Raw genomic sequence first — 16,694 nt, 5'->3', positions numbered from 1 at the left:
TTAATGTTTTAGTTTTAGTTAATGATTGTGTAAAAGCGTCTCATAATGTGGAGCTCCATCAGTCCTTCAGTGACAGAGACGAAGCTCGTTATCTCTGATGAACACATGATGAGAGTATATCTCACACTCACACACACACACTCACATACACACTCACATACACACACACTCACATACACACACACACACTCACATACACACACACACACACACACACACACACACTCACATACACACACACACACACACACTCACACTCACACACACACACACACACACACCCGTCAGTAGGGAGTGAAGGATGTGCCGTTTCCTCCTCACGTCACTCTATGGTGAGTTATTGATATTTTTATGAAACACTTATGAATTATTATATGATTATTGCACTCATGAAGTTCCCAGTGGATGATTTTACTGGATTATTCTGTTGTGTTTCAGTTTTGTTGGGGCTTGTGACAGAAATCGGTACTTCTATTCATTTCACTCATCCTCTGCTTTAATATAACATTTCCATTCAATTGAATTACACATATTTATCATAAACTGCCTAACTAACATGTGACCTTATTGTTGACATGAGTGTGTATGTGTATGTGTGTGTGTGTGTGTGTGCTGTCAGGCGGCTGGCGTGTCAAACCGGTTCTGTCTGGACCCAGTAAGGCCTATCTGGGATCTCCAGTCCAGTTTCACTGCGGGGTTCCCGGCTGGTCTTCACCTCTGACCTATGAACTCCACAAGGGCACAGGGGATCTGATTGGAGCAGAAACCAACGTCACGGTCACCTTCCACCTGCGGGTCACAGAGGGGTCAGAGGGCAAGTATTACTGCAGGGTCACGGCTGATGGGCAAAGCAGCAGCGCCGTCCAGTTCCACACCGTGAGTGAGTAAAGCCGGCTCTGAAGAACTGACACAAACTGACCGCTGCTACTTATATATTACATTTTTATGAACCTTTTAGTAATTTTGTCATTTTTTTTTTTTTTTAAATAGTTTTAGTATTTCACTATTTTCATTTAAATTTTTAGCAATTTTGTTATGTCTTTATTTTTGAAATATTACTATTTAGGCTTAATTAATTTTTATTTCTTTCCAGTTTCATTAAAAATGTTGGTTAATGTTTAGTAATTTTTGTAATGTGCTTTTGTCTTTTTTTCCAATATTGCTATTTAGGTTTAATTTATTTTTTATCTCAGTTTTAGTATTTATTTATATATTTATTTCCGGTTAGTCATTTGAATGCTTCAACTTAAACTTATTTCATTTTCATATTTCAGTTTCATTTATTTTCATTATATTTTTCTTTAATTCATTTTAATGCAACATTTCAAATTTTTGTTTCTTTGACGTTTTTCATCTAATATATTATTTTAAGTCGTTTTTTAAAATGTAACTATTTAGTTTCCATTTATTTTTTATTTTAGTTTTAATTTTTATTTATGTATTTGTTTAATTTCTATTTTTTTAAAAGTAATCAAATATATTATTGAATTTTGTTATTTTTTATTTTAAATATTACTATATAGTTTTCTTTTTTTTCAGGGCTTTTTTATTTTATTTTTTTTAGCATTTATTTATTTCAAGTTAAGTTTTTTAGTACATTTTTGGTAAATTATGTTGTGTTTTTGTATTTTTTCCCCAAAAAATATTACTACAGTATTACTATTTCAGTTTCATTTATTTTTATTTAATATATTTTTTCATTCTTTTTTATTCTATTTATTTTAAGGCAACATTCCTTTGTTTAGTTTAACAGATGGTGTTTGCTCTAGTGTTTGATTGACAGATGGTGTTCGCCCTAGTGTTTGATTGACAGATGGTGTTAGCTCTAGTGTTTGATTGACAGATGGTGTTAGCCCTAGTGTTTGATTGACAGATGTGTTAGCTCTAGTGTTTGATTGACAGATGGTGTTAGCTCTAGTGTTTGATTGACAGATGGTGTTTGCTCTAGTGTTTGATTGACAGATGGTGTTAGCTCTAGTGTTTGATTGACAGATGGTGTTCGCCCTAGTGTTTGATTGACAGATGGTGTTAGCTCTAGTGTTTGATTGACAGATGGTGTTAGCCCTAGTGTTTGATTGACAGATGGTGTTTGCTCTAGTGTTTGATTGACAGATGGTGTTAGCTCTAGTGTTTGATTGACAGATGGTGTTAGCTCTAGTGTTTGATTGACAGATGGTGTTAGCTCTAGTGTTTGATTGACAGATGGTGTTTGCTCTAGTGTTTGATTGACAGATGGTGTTTGCTCTAGTGTTTGATTGACAGATGATGTTCGCCCTAGTGTTTGATTGACAGATGTGTTAGCTCTAGTGTTTGATTGACAGATGGTGTTTGCTCTAGTGTTTGATTGACAGATGGTGTTAGCCCTAGTGTTTGATTGACAGATGTGTTTGCTCTAGTGTTTGATTGACAGATGGTGTTCGCCCTAGTGTTTGATTGACAGATGGTGTTAGCTCTAGTGTTTGATTGACAGATGGTGTTAGCTCTAGTGTTTGATTGACAGATGGTGTTAGCTCTAGTGTTTGATTGACAGATGGTGTTAGCTCTAGTGTTTGATTGACATATGGTGTTAGCTCTAGTGTTTGATTGACAGATGGTGTTAGCTCTAGTGTTTGATTGGCAGATGGTGTTAGCTCTAGTGTTTGATTGACAGATGGTGTTCGCCCTAGTGTTTGATTGACAGATGGTGTTAGCTCTAGTGTTTGATTGACAGATGGTGTTAGCTCTAGTGTTTGATTGACAGATGGTGTTCGCCCTAGTGTTTGATTGACAGATGGTGTTAGCCCTAGTGTTTGATTGACAGATGGTGTTAGCTCTAGTGTTTGATTGACAGATGTGTTTGATTGACAGATGGTGTTAGCTCTAGTGTTTGATTGACAGATGGTGTTAGCTCTAGTGTTTGATTGACAGATGGTGTTAGCTCTAGTGTTTGATTGACAGATGTGTTTGATTGACAGATGTGTTTGATTGACAGATGGTGTTAGCTCTAGTGTTTGATTGAACGATGTGTTTGATTGACAGATGTGTTTGATTGACAGATGTGTTTGATTGACAGATGGTGTTAGCTCTAGTGTTTGATTGACAGATGTGTTTGATTGACAGATGGTGTTAGCTCTAGTGTTTGATTGACAGATGTGTTTGATTGGCAGATGGTGTTAGCTCTAGTGTTTGATTGACAGATGGTGTTAGCTCTAGTGTTTGATTGACAGATGGTGTTAGCTCTAGTGTTTGATTGACAGATGGTGTTAGCTCTAGTGTTTGATTGACAGATGGTGTTAGCTCTAGTGTTTGATTGACAGATGTGTTAGCCCTAGTGTTTGATTGGCAGATGGTGTTAGCTCTAGTGTTTGATTGGCAGATGGTGTTAGCTCTAGTGTTTGATTGACAGATGGTGTTAGCTCTAGTGTTTGATTGACAGATGGTGTTAGCTCTAGTGTTTGATTGACAGATGGTGTTAGCTCTAGTGTTTGATTGACAGATGTGTTAGCCCTAGTGTTTGATTGACAGATGGTGTTAGCTCTAGTGTTTGATTGGCAGATGGTGTTAGCTCTAGTGTTTGATTGACAGATGGTGTTAGCTCTAGTGTTAGCCCTAGTGTTTGATTGACAGATGTGTTTGATTGACAGATGGTGTTAGCTCTAGTGTTTGATTGACAGATGGTGTTAGCTCTAGTGTTTGATTGACAGATGGTGTTAGCTCTAGTGTTAGCCCTAGTGTTTGATTGACAGATGTGTTTGATTGACAGATGGTGTTAGCTCTAGTGTTTGATTGACAGATGTGTTTGATTGACAGATGGTGTTTGCTCTAGTGTTTGATTGACAGATGGTGTTCGCCCTAGTGTTTGATTGACAGATGGTGTTCGCCCTAGTGTTTGATTGACAGATGGTGTTAGCTCTAGTGTTTGATTGACAGATGGTGTTAGCTCTAGTGTTTGATTGACAGATGGTGTTAGCTCTAGTGATTGATTGACAGATGGTGTTAGCTCTAGTGTTTGATTGACAGATGGTGTTCGCCCTAGTGTTTGATTGACAGATGGTGTTCGCCCTAGTGTTTGATTGACAGATGGTGTTCGCCCTAGTGTTTGATTGACAGATGGTGTTCGCCCTAGTGTTTGATTGACACATGGTGTTGTTTGTGATGTGTTTTCCCGGTCAGCTCCAGTCATTGGTGCCAGTTTGAGATCAGATTGATTGACAGATGGTGTTAGCCCTAGTGTTTGATTGACAGATGTGTTTGATTGACAGATGGTGTTAGCTCTAGTGTTTGATTGACAGATGTGTTTGATTGACAGATGCTGTTTGCTCTAGTGTTTGATTGACAGATGGTGTTCGCCCTAGTGTTTGATTGACAGATGGTGTTAGCTCTAGTGTTTGATTGACAGATGGTGTTAGCTCTAGTGTTTGATTGACAGATGGTGTTAGCTCTAGTGTTTGATTGACAGATGTGTTTGATTGACAGATGGTGTTAGCTCTAGTGTTTGATTGACAGATGGTGTTCGCCCTAGTGTTTGATTGACAGATGGTGTTAGCTCTAGTGTTTGATTGACAGATGGTGTTCGCTCTAGTGTTTGATTGACAGATGTGTTTGATTGACAGATGGTGTTAGCTCTAGTGTTTGATTGACAGATGCTGTTTGCTCTAGTGTTTGATTGACAGATGGTGTTCGCCCTAGTGTTTGATTGACAGATGGTGTTAGCTCTAGTGTTTGATTGACAGATGGTGTTTGCTCTAGTGTTTGATTGACAGATGGTGTTCGCCCTAGTGTTTGATTGACAGATGTGTTTGATTGACATATGGTGTTAGCCCTAGTGTTTGATTGACAGATGTGTTTGATTGACAGATGGTGTTAGCTCTAGTGTTTGATTGACAGATGCTGTTTGCTCTAGTGTTTGATTGACAGATGGTGTTCGCCCTAGTGTTTGATTGACAGATGGTGTTCGCTCTAGTGTTTGATTGACAGATGGTGTTAGCTCTAGTGTTTGATTGACATATGGTGTTAGCTCTAGTGTTTGATTGACAGATGGTGTTCGCTCTAGTGTTTGATTGACAGATGGTGTTAGCTCTAGTGTTTGATTGACAGATGGTGTTAGCTCTAGTGTTTGATTGACAGATGGTGTTCGCTCTAGTGTTTGATTGACATATGGTGTTAGCTCTAGTGTTTGATTGACAGATGGTGTTCGCCCTAGTGTTTGATTGACAGATGGTGTTAGCTCTAGTGTTTGATTGACAGATGGTGTTAGCTCTAGTGTTTGATTGACAGATGGTGTTTGCTCTAGTGTTTGATTGACAGATGGTGTTCGCCCTAGTGTTTGATTGACAGATGGTGTTAGCTCTAGTGTTTGATTGACAGATGGTGTTAGCTCTAGTGTTTGATTGACAGATGGTGTTAGCTCTAGTGTTTGATTGACAGATGGTGTTAGCTCTAGTGTTTGATTGACAGATGGTGTTTGCTCTAGTGTTTGATTGACAGATGGTGTTCGCCCTAGTGTTTGATTGACAGATGGTGTTAGCTCTAGTGTTTGATTGACAGATGGTGTTAGCTCTAGTGTTTGATTGACAGATGGTGTTCGCTCTAGTGCTTGATTGACAGATGGTGTTAGCTCTAGTGTTTGATTGACAGATGGTGTTCGCCATAGTGTTTGATTGACAGATGGTGTTCGCCCTAGTGTTTGATTGACAGATGGTGTTCGCCCTAGTGTTTGATTGACAGATGGTGTTCGCCCTAGTGTTTGATTGATAGATGGTGTTCGCCCTAGTGTTTGATTGACAGATGGTGTTCGCCCTAGTGTTTGATTGACACATGGTGTTGTTTGTGATGTGTTTTCCCGGTCAGCTCCAGTCATTGGTGCCAGTTTGAGATCAGATCCGGATCCTCCAGTCCTCTATGAAGGAGAGAAGCTCGCTTTGCGCTGTCTCGTCAGGAAGGGGACGCATCTGTCCTTCACATGGTATCATGACAAACAGGAAGTGAACGCCTCCTCAGACCTCTACCGGCTCTCTGAAGACGCTCTCACGGTGGACTCGGCGAGTGAACGGCATGCTGGGACATACTCGTGCACAGCTCAAAACCAGATGGAGGTTGACCCGAGATATTCCAGCAGCAGAAATCTCTTTGTCATTGTAAAAAGTAACAAATTTGACAGCAATCAAGTCCTGTGCCTCATTTGTTTTGGTTCAATATCCTGTTAAAATGCCTCCTATTTCACATCCTGTGTGATTTTCAGAGCAAATCTCGACGCCCAAGCTGTCGTTCACGGTCTTCTCTAATGGCTCCAGCTTGATGGCCAACTTCAGCTGCGGTTCGGCTCGTGGATCTCCGCCCGTGACGTTCAGTCTGCTGGTGGATGGGCTGGAGATGGATGTGAAGCGTGTGGATTCGCTGGAGTTCTGGTCCGTTCGGCCCGTCTCTGTTGGTCTGGATATGGGAGCGGCTCAATGTAAAGTACAGGCAGACACACAGCAGCTGCTGTCTGATCCTGTGCGTGTACACGTGGGTGAGAAATTATTCACCGGTATTTAACATTATTTCTGAATGTAATATAATAATAATAATCTGTGTTTATTCTCTCAATTATGGAATTTTGACCCGGTGCGACTTATATTTGATTTCTGAAGGATCATGTGACACTGAAGACTGTGAACAAGTGTCTCATAGTAGCATTAGAACATCACTTTAACACACTCACATGTGTGTGATATGATCAAACACACACGCATGAGCGGAAGAAGCGGAAGAGCTCGCGGCAGAATAAAAGCTCCGCCTAATCAAGTCATCAAACTACGCCTTTGTTTTGAAAAAGCAAAGGCGAAAGGCGCTTCGGGTCAAAAATGACGTAGCTTCATCGGAATGGTCCGAAACTTGGTGACTTTATTGGTACTTGTATTATGAACCCCCACAAAAAATTGGGGACAGGATTTGAAAAGTTTAAGTGGTCGTGAAAAAAAGTAGTCACACTCAGGACCTTTGGGTCAAAAATGACCCCCATTGGAAATAAATGGGAAATAGGGAAAAATATCAGCCAGGATGCAGAAAAAAAGGACTCAACAATGAAGGAGTGAATCTCTAAAACATCAGTGCAAAACAGACAAAATAACTCACAAACACAAAAACACAATTAGCTTTTGAAATGGCACACGTTCATTTGTGTGTGCGTGTTTTTGTGTGTATAAGTGTGTGTGTGTGTGTGTGTGTGTGTGTGTGTGAGTTTTTTTGTCTGTTTTGCACTCTTGATGTTTTAGAGATATTCACTGTTGAGTCTTTTCTTCTGCATCCTGGCTGATTTGTAGATTGTATGCACAAGAAAACTCTGTATTTTCAAATTTTTTCCAATTTCCCATTCATTTCCTATGGGGTCATTTTTGACCCGAAGGTCCTGAGTGTGACTATTTATTTTTTTGGGTGTTCATATACCAAGTACCATTAAAGTAACCAAGTTTCGGACCATTCCAATGAAGCTACGATCTTTTTTTTTTTTTTTATAAAACGCAAGATCCACTATAGTGGTAAAAATGTGCTATTGCGTAATAAAAATGCTCAATGTGTCCACCGGATGGCACCGATCTCATTTAAAAAATTGCTTTCATGAGGCCTAGGCTTGCCACTGAAATACAGCTTTAATAAAAAAAATAAAAAAAATTATATACAATATATATATATATATATATACTTTTTTATTATATTTAATGGGAAAAAATGGGTCATAATTATTGCATAAATATTAATTATAAATCATAAAATTATCTCAAAACACCAAAAAAGAAAATAAAAAATATTATTGAACAAAAATATATTTCATTGATTTTACTCAAATCTTTTTTTATCTTAATCCCGCCCTCCGGGTCATTTTTGACCCGAAGGTCCTGAGTGTGACCCATAAATGAAGAACCCCCGAGGGTTAAAAGTGTTTCTTAACCTGTTTGTGTTAGTTCCAGTAGGTGGCGCTGTGCGTGTGGTGGTAACATACCTCTATGATGCCGACTCAGTGGTTGCAGCTGCTCGGCTCAAATGCGTCCCCAGCAGAGGAACGTTTCCCACGTTCTCCTGGTCTCTGAACCGTTCCTCCCTTCCACCAGAGGGCGGCGCTCATGTGCTGATGCATCACGGTCAGACATTAGTCCTCACAGACATCAGCTCCGGTCATTACGGCTGCCGCGCGAGGGACAGTTTCAACGACAGCTCGATCTGGGTGGAGAGCGAGCACATCCTCATACAGAAGACAGGTCTGCTTCACCTCCAGAGAATGAAAAAGTCTCCAATTCTTTTAAAAAAAAGTTTAATGGAATATTGCAGAGTTTATTCTAAATTATAGTGTTATTAATCTTGAGTCAGAATAACTTCATCTCTTCTCTGACGATGTGGGCGGGGCAAACCTGTCACTCACATGAGCTCCATCAATAGCAAACCACAACCATCCAATCAATTCCCCACAGACAAAATCAAGCCCCGCCCCTACATCTGTTCTTGTTTGGAAAGCGATTCACTCGATATACGGCACAATAGAGACATTTGCATTGCGTGAAGCGGCATCCTTGTCATTTCAGACTTATAACAAAAAACAGAACAATGTCTAAAAGCTGATATGTGACAAAGTGTACAGCAAATAAGCTAAACAACACAGAAATAAGTTTTTATAAGCCGTCGACCCAAAAAACGAGAGTTTAAGGAGACAAAAGTGGATAAAGGCAGTAAAAAATGACAATTCATCAGAAGAATGGGTCAATTTCTGAATGGGTCAATTCCTGACACTTAGTGTGTCTCAGTATGCCTATGTGTGCAGTAAACATTTTGTCACTCTTAAGTCAAATATCCAAATGTCAGGTTTATATATGATATTTCCTGCCGCTGATGACGTTCTCCTCTAGTGTGTGTACTTCTCAGTGTAATATAACGTGTCGCGCTCTGTCTCAATGGCCTGAATACACTTTTTTGTCCTTAAACGCTCGTTTTTTGGGTCAATAGTTTATAAAAACGTCTGTGTTTTTGGTTTTGTTTAGCTTGTTTGCTGTACACTTTGTCACATATCAGCTTTTAGACATTGTTCTGTTTTTTGTTATAAGTCCGAAATGACAAGGAGGCGCTTCACGCAATGCTAAGACAATGGAGAGCGTTGGATTGTTTCCCCCCCCGGTGGGCGTGGTCTTCAGATTATGGGGCGTGGTCTTCAGATTATGACGCGTGTCGCTTTGTCTCTATTGGGAAGAAAAGACTGGTTGCAAAAAAGAAATGGAAGTTCCTCTAGCCTTTTCTTCCCTATTGTGCCGTATATCGAGTGAAACGCTTCGCAAACAAGAACAGATGTAGGGGCGGGGCTTGAGTGTGTCTGTGGGGAATTGATTGGATGGTTGTGGTTTGCTATTGGTGGATCTCATGTGAGTGTTATTCTGATTCAAGATTACCAGGAATATGAATATCGAACAATGACGTACAAGGTTAAATAATGTATAATAATATGAAATAAGAATTGTCCTCTTTTATTTCATGGTGATTAACATACTTTGTATGTTCTTGCACAGATCTGTCAGCGACGCCCATGGAGGTCATTGCGTTAGTTTTCTGTGGTTTTCTGTCGGTGGTGATCGTGGGAAGCTCATTTTTTATGTTCTGGAGCACCGAGCGCAGAAACGACTCCGGAAAACATTCCAGCAACCGTAAGTTCTGTCCACTCACTTCATCATGTGTTTCTGACAGATTTTCATGCGGTTCTTTCTTCTTTTCTCAGAGGATGAGAGCCAGTCTGAGGCGATACCGTGAGTCTCTCTAAAGCTTCATTTGGATGTGATGGATGTGTTTTGCTGTAAGGAACGGATCTAACCTCTCTTCTGTTCTTCTCAGCAGAATGAACGTTACAGCTGATGTTTCCTTTGAGCCTCAAACTGTGGAAATGAAAACAGACATTGTGGAGATTGAGGCCTAGACCAGACCAGACCTCGTTTAGTAATCCTGAAGACCTTGATAAGCTGGTTCATGTGTTTTTAATTATGGTTGAAGCTAAATATTTTGTTGTAAATGTGTCGTATCATTAAAAATGTAAGGCTTTTATGTACCAAATAAATGTTTAATTCACCAAATGTTGCTATTTAACTTGCTTTAACAATAAATAAATAAACGCAGGGCCAAAACGTATTAACGTCACGTCAATCTAACACTGTAAAAAAATCGAAGTTCTAAATAAAGCAAAGATAATTTTTTCTGTGAAGGACTTTTAATAACAAGGGCTTGGTTTTGACACAGGGCCTATAATTTGAGATTCAATTCGATTCACAAGCTCTTGATTTGATTTGAATATCACTTCAATTTTTCTCAAGGACAAATCTTAACTAAAACTGTACACTATACAGGGAAACTTGTCAGTTAGATACAGATTATTAGAGATTATAATAACACTAACGTTGCATACAAAATGGCACATATGGCAGTTTTTAAATATAATAATATAATTGTGTTTTTGAAATATACACATTTAACATGACATGTTTTCATGAAAGATTGTAGATTAATGAGACATCGATAACAAGTAAAAATAGAGTTATTTTTCTATCTATCGAGTTGATGGTCACTGAATGTCTTTTCTGAGGTAAATGATCAGTTTTAAACCCTGATTGATCGATTACATGAGACATGATTAATTTCAGTAAGTTGTTTCTACATACCTTCGACGTTCATTCATGTTTATTCCGTGCTATTATTAGTACTAGTAATAACGAGATAGACGGTCGTCGGTTGGTTCACGTCACATTTGAACTGAGGCAAAGGGAAACCGCGCCAAAACGTCAAGAGCGCCAAATGTAATATTGTTTGAATTATAGAGTATATAAAAGCTCAGACTTTGTTTCAAAATTAACAGATCGTAAAGTGAATTGTGATTATTATGTGGGAGGAGCGCTATTGATGTTTTTATGATCTGATTTAACCTTAATTTACAACTTTACACCAGTAGGTTGCGCTGTTGCCAAACTCTAATTACTCGAGATCACATAACTTCCATAAGTGTTGCCAAAACTGTGTGTGTGTGTGTGTGTGTGTGTGTGTGTGTGTGTGTGTGTGTGTGTGTGTGTGTGTGTGTGTGTGTGTGTGTGTGTGTGTGTGTGTGTGTGTGTGTGATTGTAAAGATAACATCTTCTGACACTAGAGTCATGATGAACGCTTAATAATTTTCCTGTCCTGAAAATGTTCACGACAGTCATTTTTCTGAACTTACTTCACTACACCAAAGCCTTTGTAAACCATTATGACTAAAGTCAAAATGACTGATGGATCACGGACCATACATGAGGACTCTAAAGAGGCAGTGCTCCATGGCTTTAGGCCGTATTATTGCAAAAACAATGGGACTACAAACCTTCAGTCTTTGGCATCACAGATCAAGTGCATTAGTGTAGCATGAAGGTGCAAACTGCAGTTTATTTATGCTAGATGTTCATGTTCTTGTGTTGTGTGCTCTGGCATCGGCCCTATCTGTCCTCAACACACGCAGGGTTTAGGGTGGATCCCATCAGCTCTGTTGTGACACACGTCCTTCACCGTTTGTATGTTAACGGGCTTTCATATGCTGCATTAATATAAAGATCATTCTCTGGTGTTGAGATCCGGATATTGTGCTCCTCGTCTTCATCGAGGATGGAGTCGATGCCTGTTTCACTGATTCTCATAGGTGGAGGAAACTTGTGCATCTGATGGATGTTTTCATGTGGTGTCTGTTGAGGTCTCTATACTTATGTGTATATTTCTCCAACAGGTATTTCTGTTTTGTTTCCAAGGACAGGTACGTGGCTTTCTTTCCTGCCATGTATGGGGTTTTATAGATAGCTATTGTTAAATAATGTGTGTGTGAGTCTGCTTGTGTGAGCGTGTCAAGTCAAGTCACCTTTATTTATATAGTGCTTTGTACAATGCAGATTGTTTCAAAGCAGCTTTACAATGATAACAGGAAAATAATGCAACAAAATTGTACAGCCACTCTGGAGTCATCAGCCAACTCAGATCAATTCTCATACAATGGTGTCATTGCAGGCAGATCAGATATATATCAGTAATCTGTATTGTCCCCAACTAAAGCCAAAGGCGACAGAGTGGCGAAGACTTTATCTGCAGCCAGAATTAACTCTGATAGAAAATCAGCAAATTCTTTGGTAAAGTCTATATTGTGCCCTGGCCGCACAAATGTCAAACAGGATTTATCATTTACACTAGATGGTGTTACATAAAGCACCAACACTTCTAATTAATTATATTTGAAACTAGACTTCTGAGAAATACTGAAGATATTATTATAAATTACAGCAACCCCTCCCCCTTTACCTTTCAGACGCGGCTCATGTTTATAACAGTAATCTTGGGGGGTGGACTCATTTAAAGTAATGTAGTCGTCAGGTTATAGCCAGGTTTCTGTCAAACACAGCACATCTAGATTATTATCTGTAATCATATCATTAACAATAAGTGTCTTTGAGGAAAGGGATTTAATATTCAGCAACTCGAGCTTTATCATTTGTTCATCTGTATTGTATCGTTTTTATTATTTGTTGAACATAAATTACATTTTTACTGTTAAATGGGTTCAAAAGTTTTAATTCGGGGAACAGACACCTTGCGCAGATTTGGGACCGAGTCAGCGCAGTAGCGATCTCGCGACCGGAATCTGTGCGGTAGAGAGCAGGAAGTAGAGGCGCGATTATCAAAAGCCCGCCCACACTCTCGCAGATGCAGAACAATTCATTATGTTGGTTATCTGTTGTCCATTTTCTGTTTGACCGCCTAATTCTTAAACAAATCAGCCGTTTGAACGAATCGACTCAATGATTCACTCATTAATACCTGCCGCCCCCTACTGGCAGTTTAGTTTCATGTTAAAACATTCTTTCCAACATTTCTTATTTGTATTCAAAAAAATATTTAAAACAATCACATAACATCATTTAATTAAGTTGTAATTTTCCAGCGTAAATTATTTAATTTGGCTGGTAACAGCTCTATATTGTCTTATTCTAATTGAATGTATTGATAAAATTTAAGAATATAAAAGGAAAGCTGAAGCATATCCTATATTTAATAAGATTAGGGGAAAAATGCCCTTTATAAAAAGGTAAAAATATCATAAATATGCAGATTTAAATAGCTGTTCACTGAACACTATAGTGAGATTGCTTCAGAATAATGATATTTAACTCTGCAGATCACCCGATAGCCAGAATTGTAAGTCAGAATGTAAACTGGGCCAAAGATGGTAAGCACAATTACGTTAACCCAAAACTGACTTAGTTAAAATGCCACAGCCCATAATGTTTATTTTATTTTATTTGTTATTATTATTAGAATATAGACATTAAGAGAATAAATTGTTATGCAAGTACTTTTACTTTTAATACTTAAAGTACATTTAAAATCAGGTACTTTTTACTTAAGTAGGGTTGTCATTGTGGTACTTCTACTTTTACTAAAGTATATATATCTCTGGGTATTTGTACTTTTACTTAAGGACTGAGATTCAGTACTTCCTCCACCACTGGCCACAGGTGTCCTGACTGGAAAGCTATCCGTTCCTTTAGCGATACACGTGAAAAGCACCCGGGACATTATAGGGATCTGTTGTGTTTAATCTATTAAGTTTTGCTATGTGAAAGTCTATGTCTTTTGAATTAAAGTGCGCAGTGAACTCTGTTGCCTTGAAACTCATGATGGCGCCGGCTGGTCCTGCATGCCAAAATGGCGTCGTAAACAGAATGGGTCACATGACCTCCGGAGCTCTATAACTAGGGCACTTTCAAAAGGATTCTCATTGGGTGCATTACTGAGTGGGAGGAGCCTGTTTGATGTTCTAACGGAACGGAAGAGCGGTTTTTAGATCCGCGACTATGCCGTCTCACAGTCACCCAGTTGCCCGGCTGCACGGGCTCTAACAATGTACAGAATTCTTACTGTCCTCAATCAATTTTGGATGCGTGTCTTGAGTTCTGAAATCTTCTCCGTCAGCCTGACTATCTCCCTGCATTTATCACATGTGTAATCCTCACCGCTAACAGAGAAGGCTATGCTAAACATGTGACAGATAACCAGTGTTAATTTCGTTGACGAATAATTCTCGTCAACGACCTTTTTTCACTGACGAAAACGAGACGATAACTAAATAAAAACTAGTGTTGGATGACGAAAACTATGACGAAAACTTACTGTCATTTTCGTCAACAAATAAAAGCGAGAGGAGAATGTTAGTGAGGGTGGATCAGGGCAGAGATGGGGTCAGAACTGATGTCCTGTGTCTCAGATGAGCACATTTGATCTGAACTGATCTAACCTCTGGAAAACACACGATCTACAGGCTCACACACCCCCAATCCAGCTCCAGAGCGGCTCAATCAATCAATAACACACACACACACACACCCCCAATCCAGCTCCAGAGCGGCTCAATCAATCAATAACACACATTTATGCCAGACCAGTGTTTATGAACTAATGCTGATGAATAATGACAATGTTTGCTTTACGATGTTTATATAGTAATATGTTTTAGACGGTTGTAATAATGCATATTTGATCTCCCTCATCTGAACTTGAATGAGCTCCTGCAACTGCAATAGAGGCGCAGACATTTCAAAATAAGAGTCAATGTGTGTTTCGAGCTTGTTTATAATTAAAAGTCACGCATTATATATTCGTTTTTGCTTACACAATAAACTGAATTTAATTTAATTCCCATTTAATTCATAGTCAGGAGGAAAGACCAGTATTAGACACATATTCAATAAAGTATCAGGGTTATAATAGTTCACTAAAACCATTTTAAAAAATCTTCATTTCTTGAAATTAAATAAATGTTAACTGAAATTAAAAAATAAATAAACTTATTTGAAGCTTTAGCTTAACCTGATATGGCCTACTGACTAAAACAGAAATACAAAGTTATAAAAACTATTTAGATGTTTTTAAAAAACAAACAAAAAGTGAATTGAGCTCTTTCGTGTATTTTTAATGTCAAAAACAAAATGATGTCAAAATGTCAGTTCAAGTGACAGTCGGTTATGTGACGCTTAAATGCTTAATGTATTACAATTGAACTAAACTCATTAGATTTTAGGAGACTAAAACTAAAAACAATTCAGGTGACTAAAATATGACTTTGACTTTCAAAAGACTATGACTAAAACTAAATCAAAATATGCTGTCAAAATTAACACTGCAGATAACAGGAGAAGACATGACTCACCGTGTTTGTTGCTTGATCTAGCTCACCACAGTTGTTTGATGACTCGTAGAAGATGCAAGCATACACAAGAAAATGTGTGTGTGTGTGTGTGTGTGTGTGTGTGTGTGTGTGTGTGTGTGTGTGTGTGTGTGTGTGAGTGTGTGTGTGTGTGTGTGTGTGTGTGTGTGAGTGTGAGTGTGAGTGTGTGTGTGTGTGTGTGTGTGTGTGTGTGTGTGTGTGTGTGTGTGTGTGTGTGTGTGTGTGTGTGTGTGTGTGTGTGTGTGTGTGTGTGTGTGTGAGTGTGAGTGTGAGTGTGTGTGTGTGTGTGTGTGTGTGTGTGTGTGTGTGTGTGTGTGATGGGTAGGTTTAGGGGCAGTGTGTGTGTGTGTGTGTGTGTGTGTGTGTGTGTGTGTGTGTGTTAGGTTTAGGGGCAGTGCAGGGGGTTAGAATATACAGTATGTACGGTATAAAAACCATTACGCCTATGGAAAGTCCCCATAAAACATGAAAACACAACATGTGTGTTTGAGTGTGTGTGAGAGTGTCTCTGTAGACAGAAACACAGAGGAAGAGCATCATTTTTGCGGTGTGTGTCTGTGTTCTGGACTCATTTACTCTGTTCCAGGAGCTCTGGATGGGTACAGGCTTGATGAACCGGATCTGTCCGGTCCGACCGTTGCGTTAGACGGTTCGGTTGTGGATTTCTCCTGTGAGATTCCTGGGAATTCGACATCACTGCCAGTCCTATACGATCTCTATGTAGAGTCAAACCCGGAGAAAATCATTGGATCGTACACCTCGTGGGATGGTGAAATAGCCGTTTTTCCTCTGGTTATCTCCACAAAACATGACGGTCGACTCCTCTGCAATGCCAGCGGATTCAACACCACGGACATCGAGAGCTCGCTCAGTCGCGGCCTGGACCTCAAAGTCATCGGTGAGCCATTAACCCTTTAAAGCCACTGTATGATATTTGATACACACCTCTAAATGATCGACATGATCTGATGCAGTTCCAGTGCAGGAAGTGAGAATCACTTCACATCCCTCCAGTGATGACGTGTGGGTGGGACAAACTCTGACCCTCCAGTGCATAACGAGTAAAGGAACGTACGTCTCCTATGACTGGCTTCAGGACGGAAGGCCGGTCGAAGCGCAGCACGACAACACACTGATCATACACGGGCTCTCTGTGCAAAACACAGGCCATTACATGTGTGTGGCATCAAACCATTTCAATGACACGACCTTCAACGCCAGTGATGATACCTCTGTGCAGGTCAAAGGTACGATCAGGTCACAAGAACCACAGATATCCATAAGGCTAGATGTCTTACGGCGGTGTCTCTAACGTCATCACCGGCGGCCATCTTGTCACAGGCAGGGCTCTGTGGCTCCTGATGATCTGCACGAACATAAATACTCTTATCTCACTGAAATCTGGACGGATTTACAAATGGTTTGGTTTCTTACAAACGTTATTAACGTGGCTATAATTATGCCAAATTATGAATAA

The 16,694-nt window shown here is 39.4% G+C and overlaps 2 protein-coding genes across 6 annotated transcripts in view; both read left to right on the top strand.

The window, feature by feature from the left end:
* The first annotated feature begins 122 nt into the window (after nucleotides 1-122).
* Nucleotides 123-10,117, top strand: LOC307142789 (Fc receptor-like protein 5). Of its 4 annotated transcripts, none has more exons than XM_079843897.1 (9): nucleotides 123-332; nucleotides 439-465; nucleotides 620-880; nucleotides 5,830-6,123; nucleotides 6,221-6,490; nucleotides 7,923-8,216; nucleotides 9,510-9,644; nucleotides 9,716-9,743; nucleotides 9,832-10,117. In XM_079843897.1, the coding sequence occupies exons 1-9, from the start codon at nucleotides 302-304 to the stop codon at nucleotides 9,908-9,910; spliced, it is 1,419 nt and encodes a 472-aa protein (XP_079700023.1). In that variant the 5' UTR covers nucleotides 123-301; the 3' UTR covers nucleotides 9,911-10,117. The 4 variants fall into 4 exon arrangements, with proteins under 4 accessions (XP_079700023.1, XP_079700024.1, XP_079700022.1 ...); XM_079843898.1 differs by having other exon boundaries at nucleotides 155-332; nucleotides 7,929-8,216; nucleotides 9,829-10,111; XM_079843896.1 differs by having other exon boundaries at nucleotides 155-332; nucleotides 9,829-10,111.
* Nucleotides 10,118-11,518: 1,401 nt separating this feature from the next.
* The window catches only part of LOC307143241 (Fc receptor-like protein 5), a 15,453-nt gene continuing 10,277 nt past the window's right edge, over nucleotides 11,519-16,694 (top strand). For both annotated transcript variants that reach the window (XM_079844619.1, XM_079844618.1), the window contains exons 1-4: nucleotides 11,519-11,647; nucleotides 11,732-11,758; nucleotides 15,804-16,115; nucleotides 16,192-16,464. In XM_079844619.1, the coding sequence (XP_079700745.1) occupies nucleotides 11,614-11,647; nucleotides 11,732-11,758; nucleotides 15,804-16,115; nucleotides 16,192-16,464 (646 nt within the window). In that variant the 5' untranslated portion in view covers nucleotides 11,519-11,613. The remainder of the gene's footprint in view (nucleotides 11,648-11,731; nucleotides 11,759-15,803; nucleotides 16,116-16,191; nucleotides 16,465-16,694) is intronic.

This window comes from Gobio gobio (genome assembly GCF_949357685.1).
Source record: "Gobio gobio genome assembly, chromosome: 19".
Lineage (NCBI taxonomy): Eukaryota > Metazoa > Chordata > Actinopteri > Cypriniformes > Gobionidae > Gobio > Gobio gobio.
Note: the sequence above shows the minus strand (reverse complement) of the source record. Positions and strands in the feature narration are given on the sequence as shown.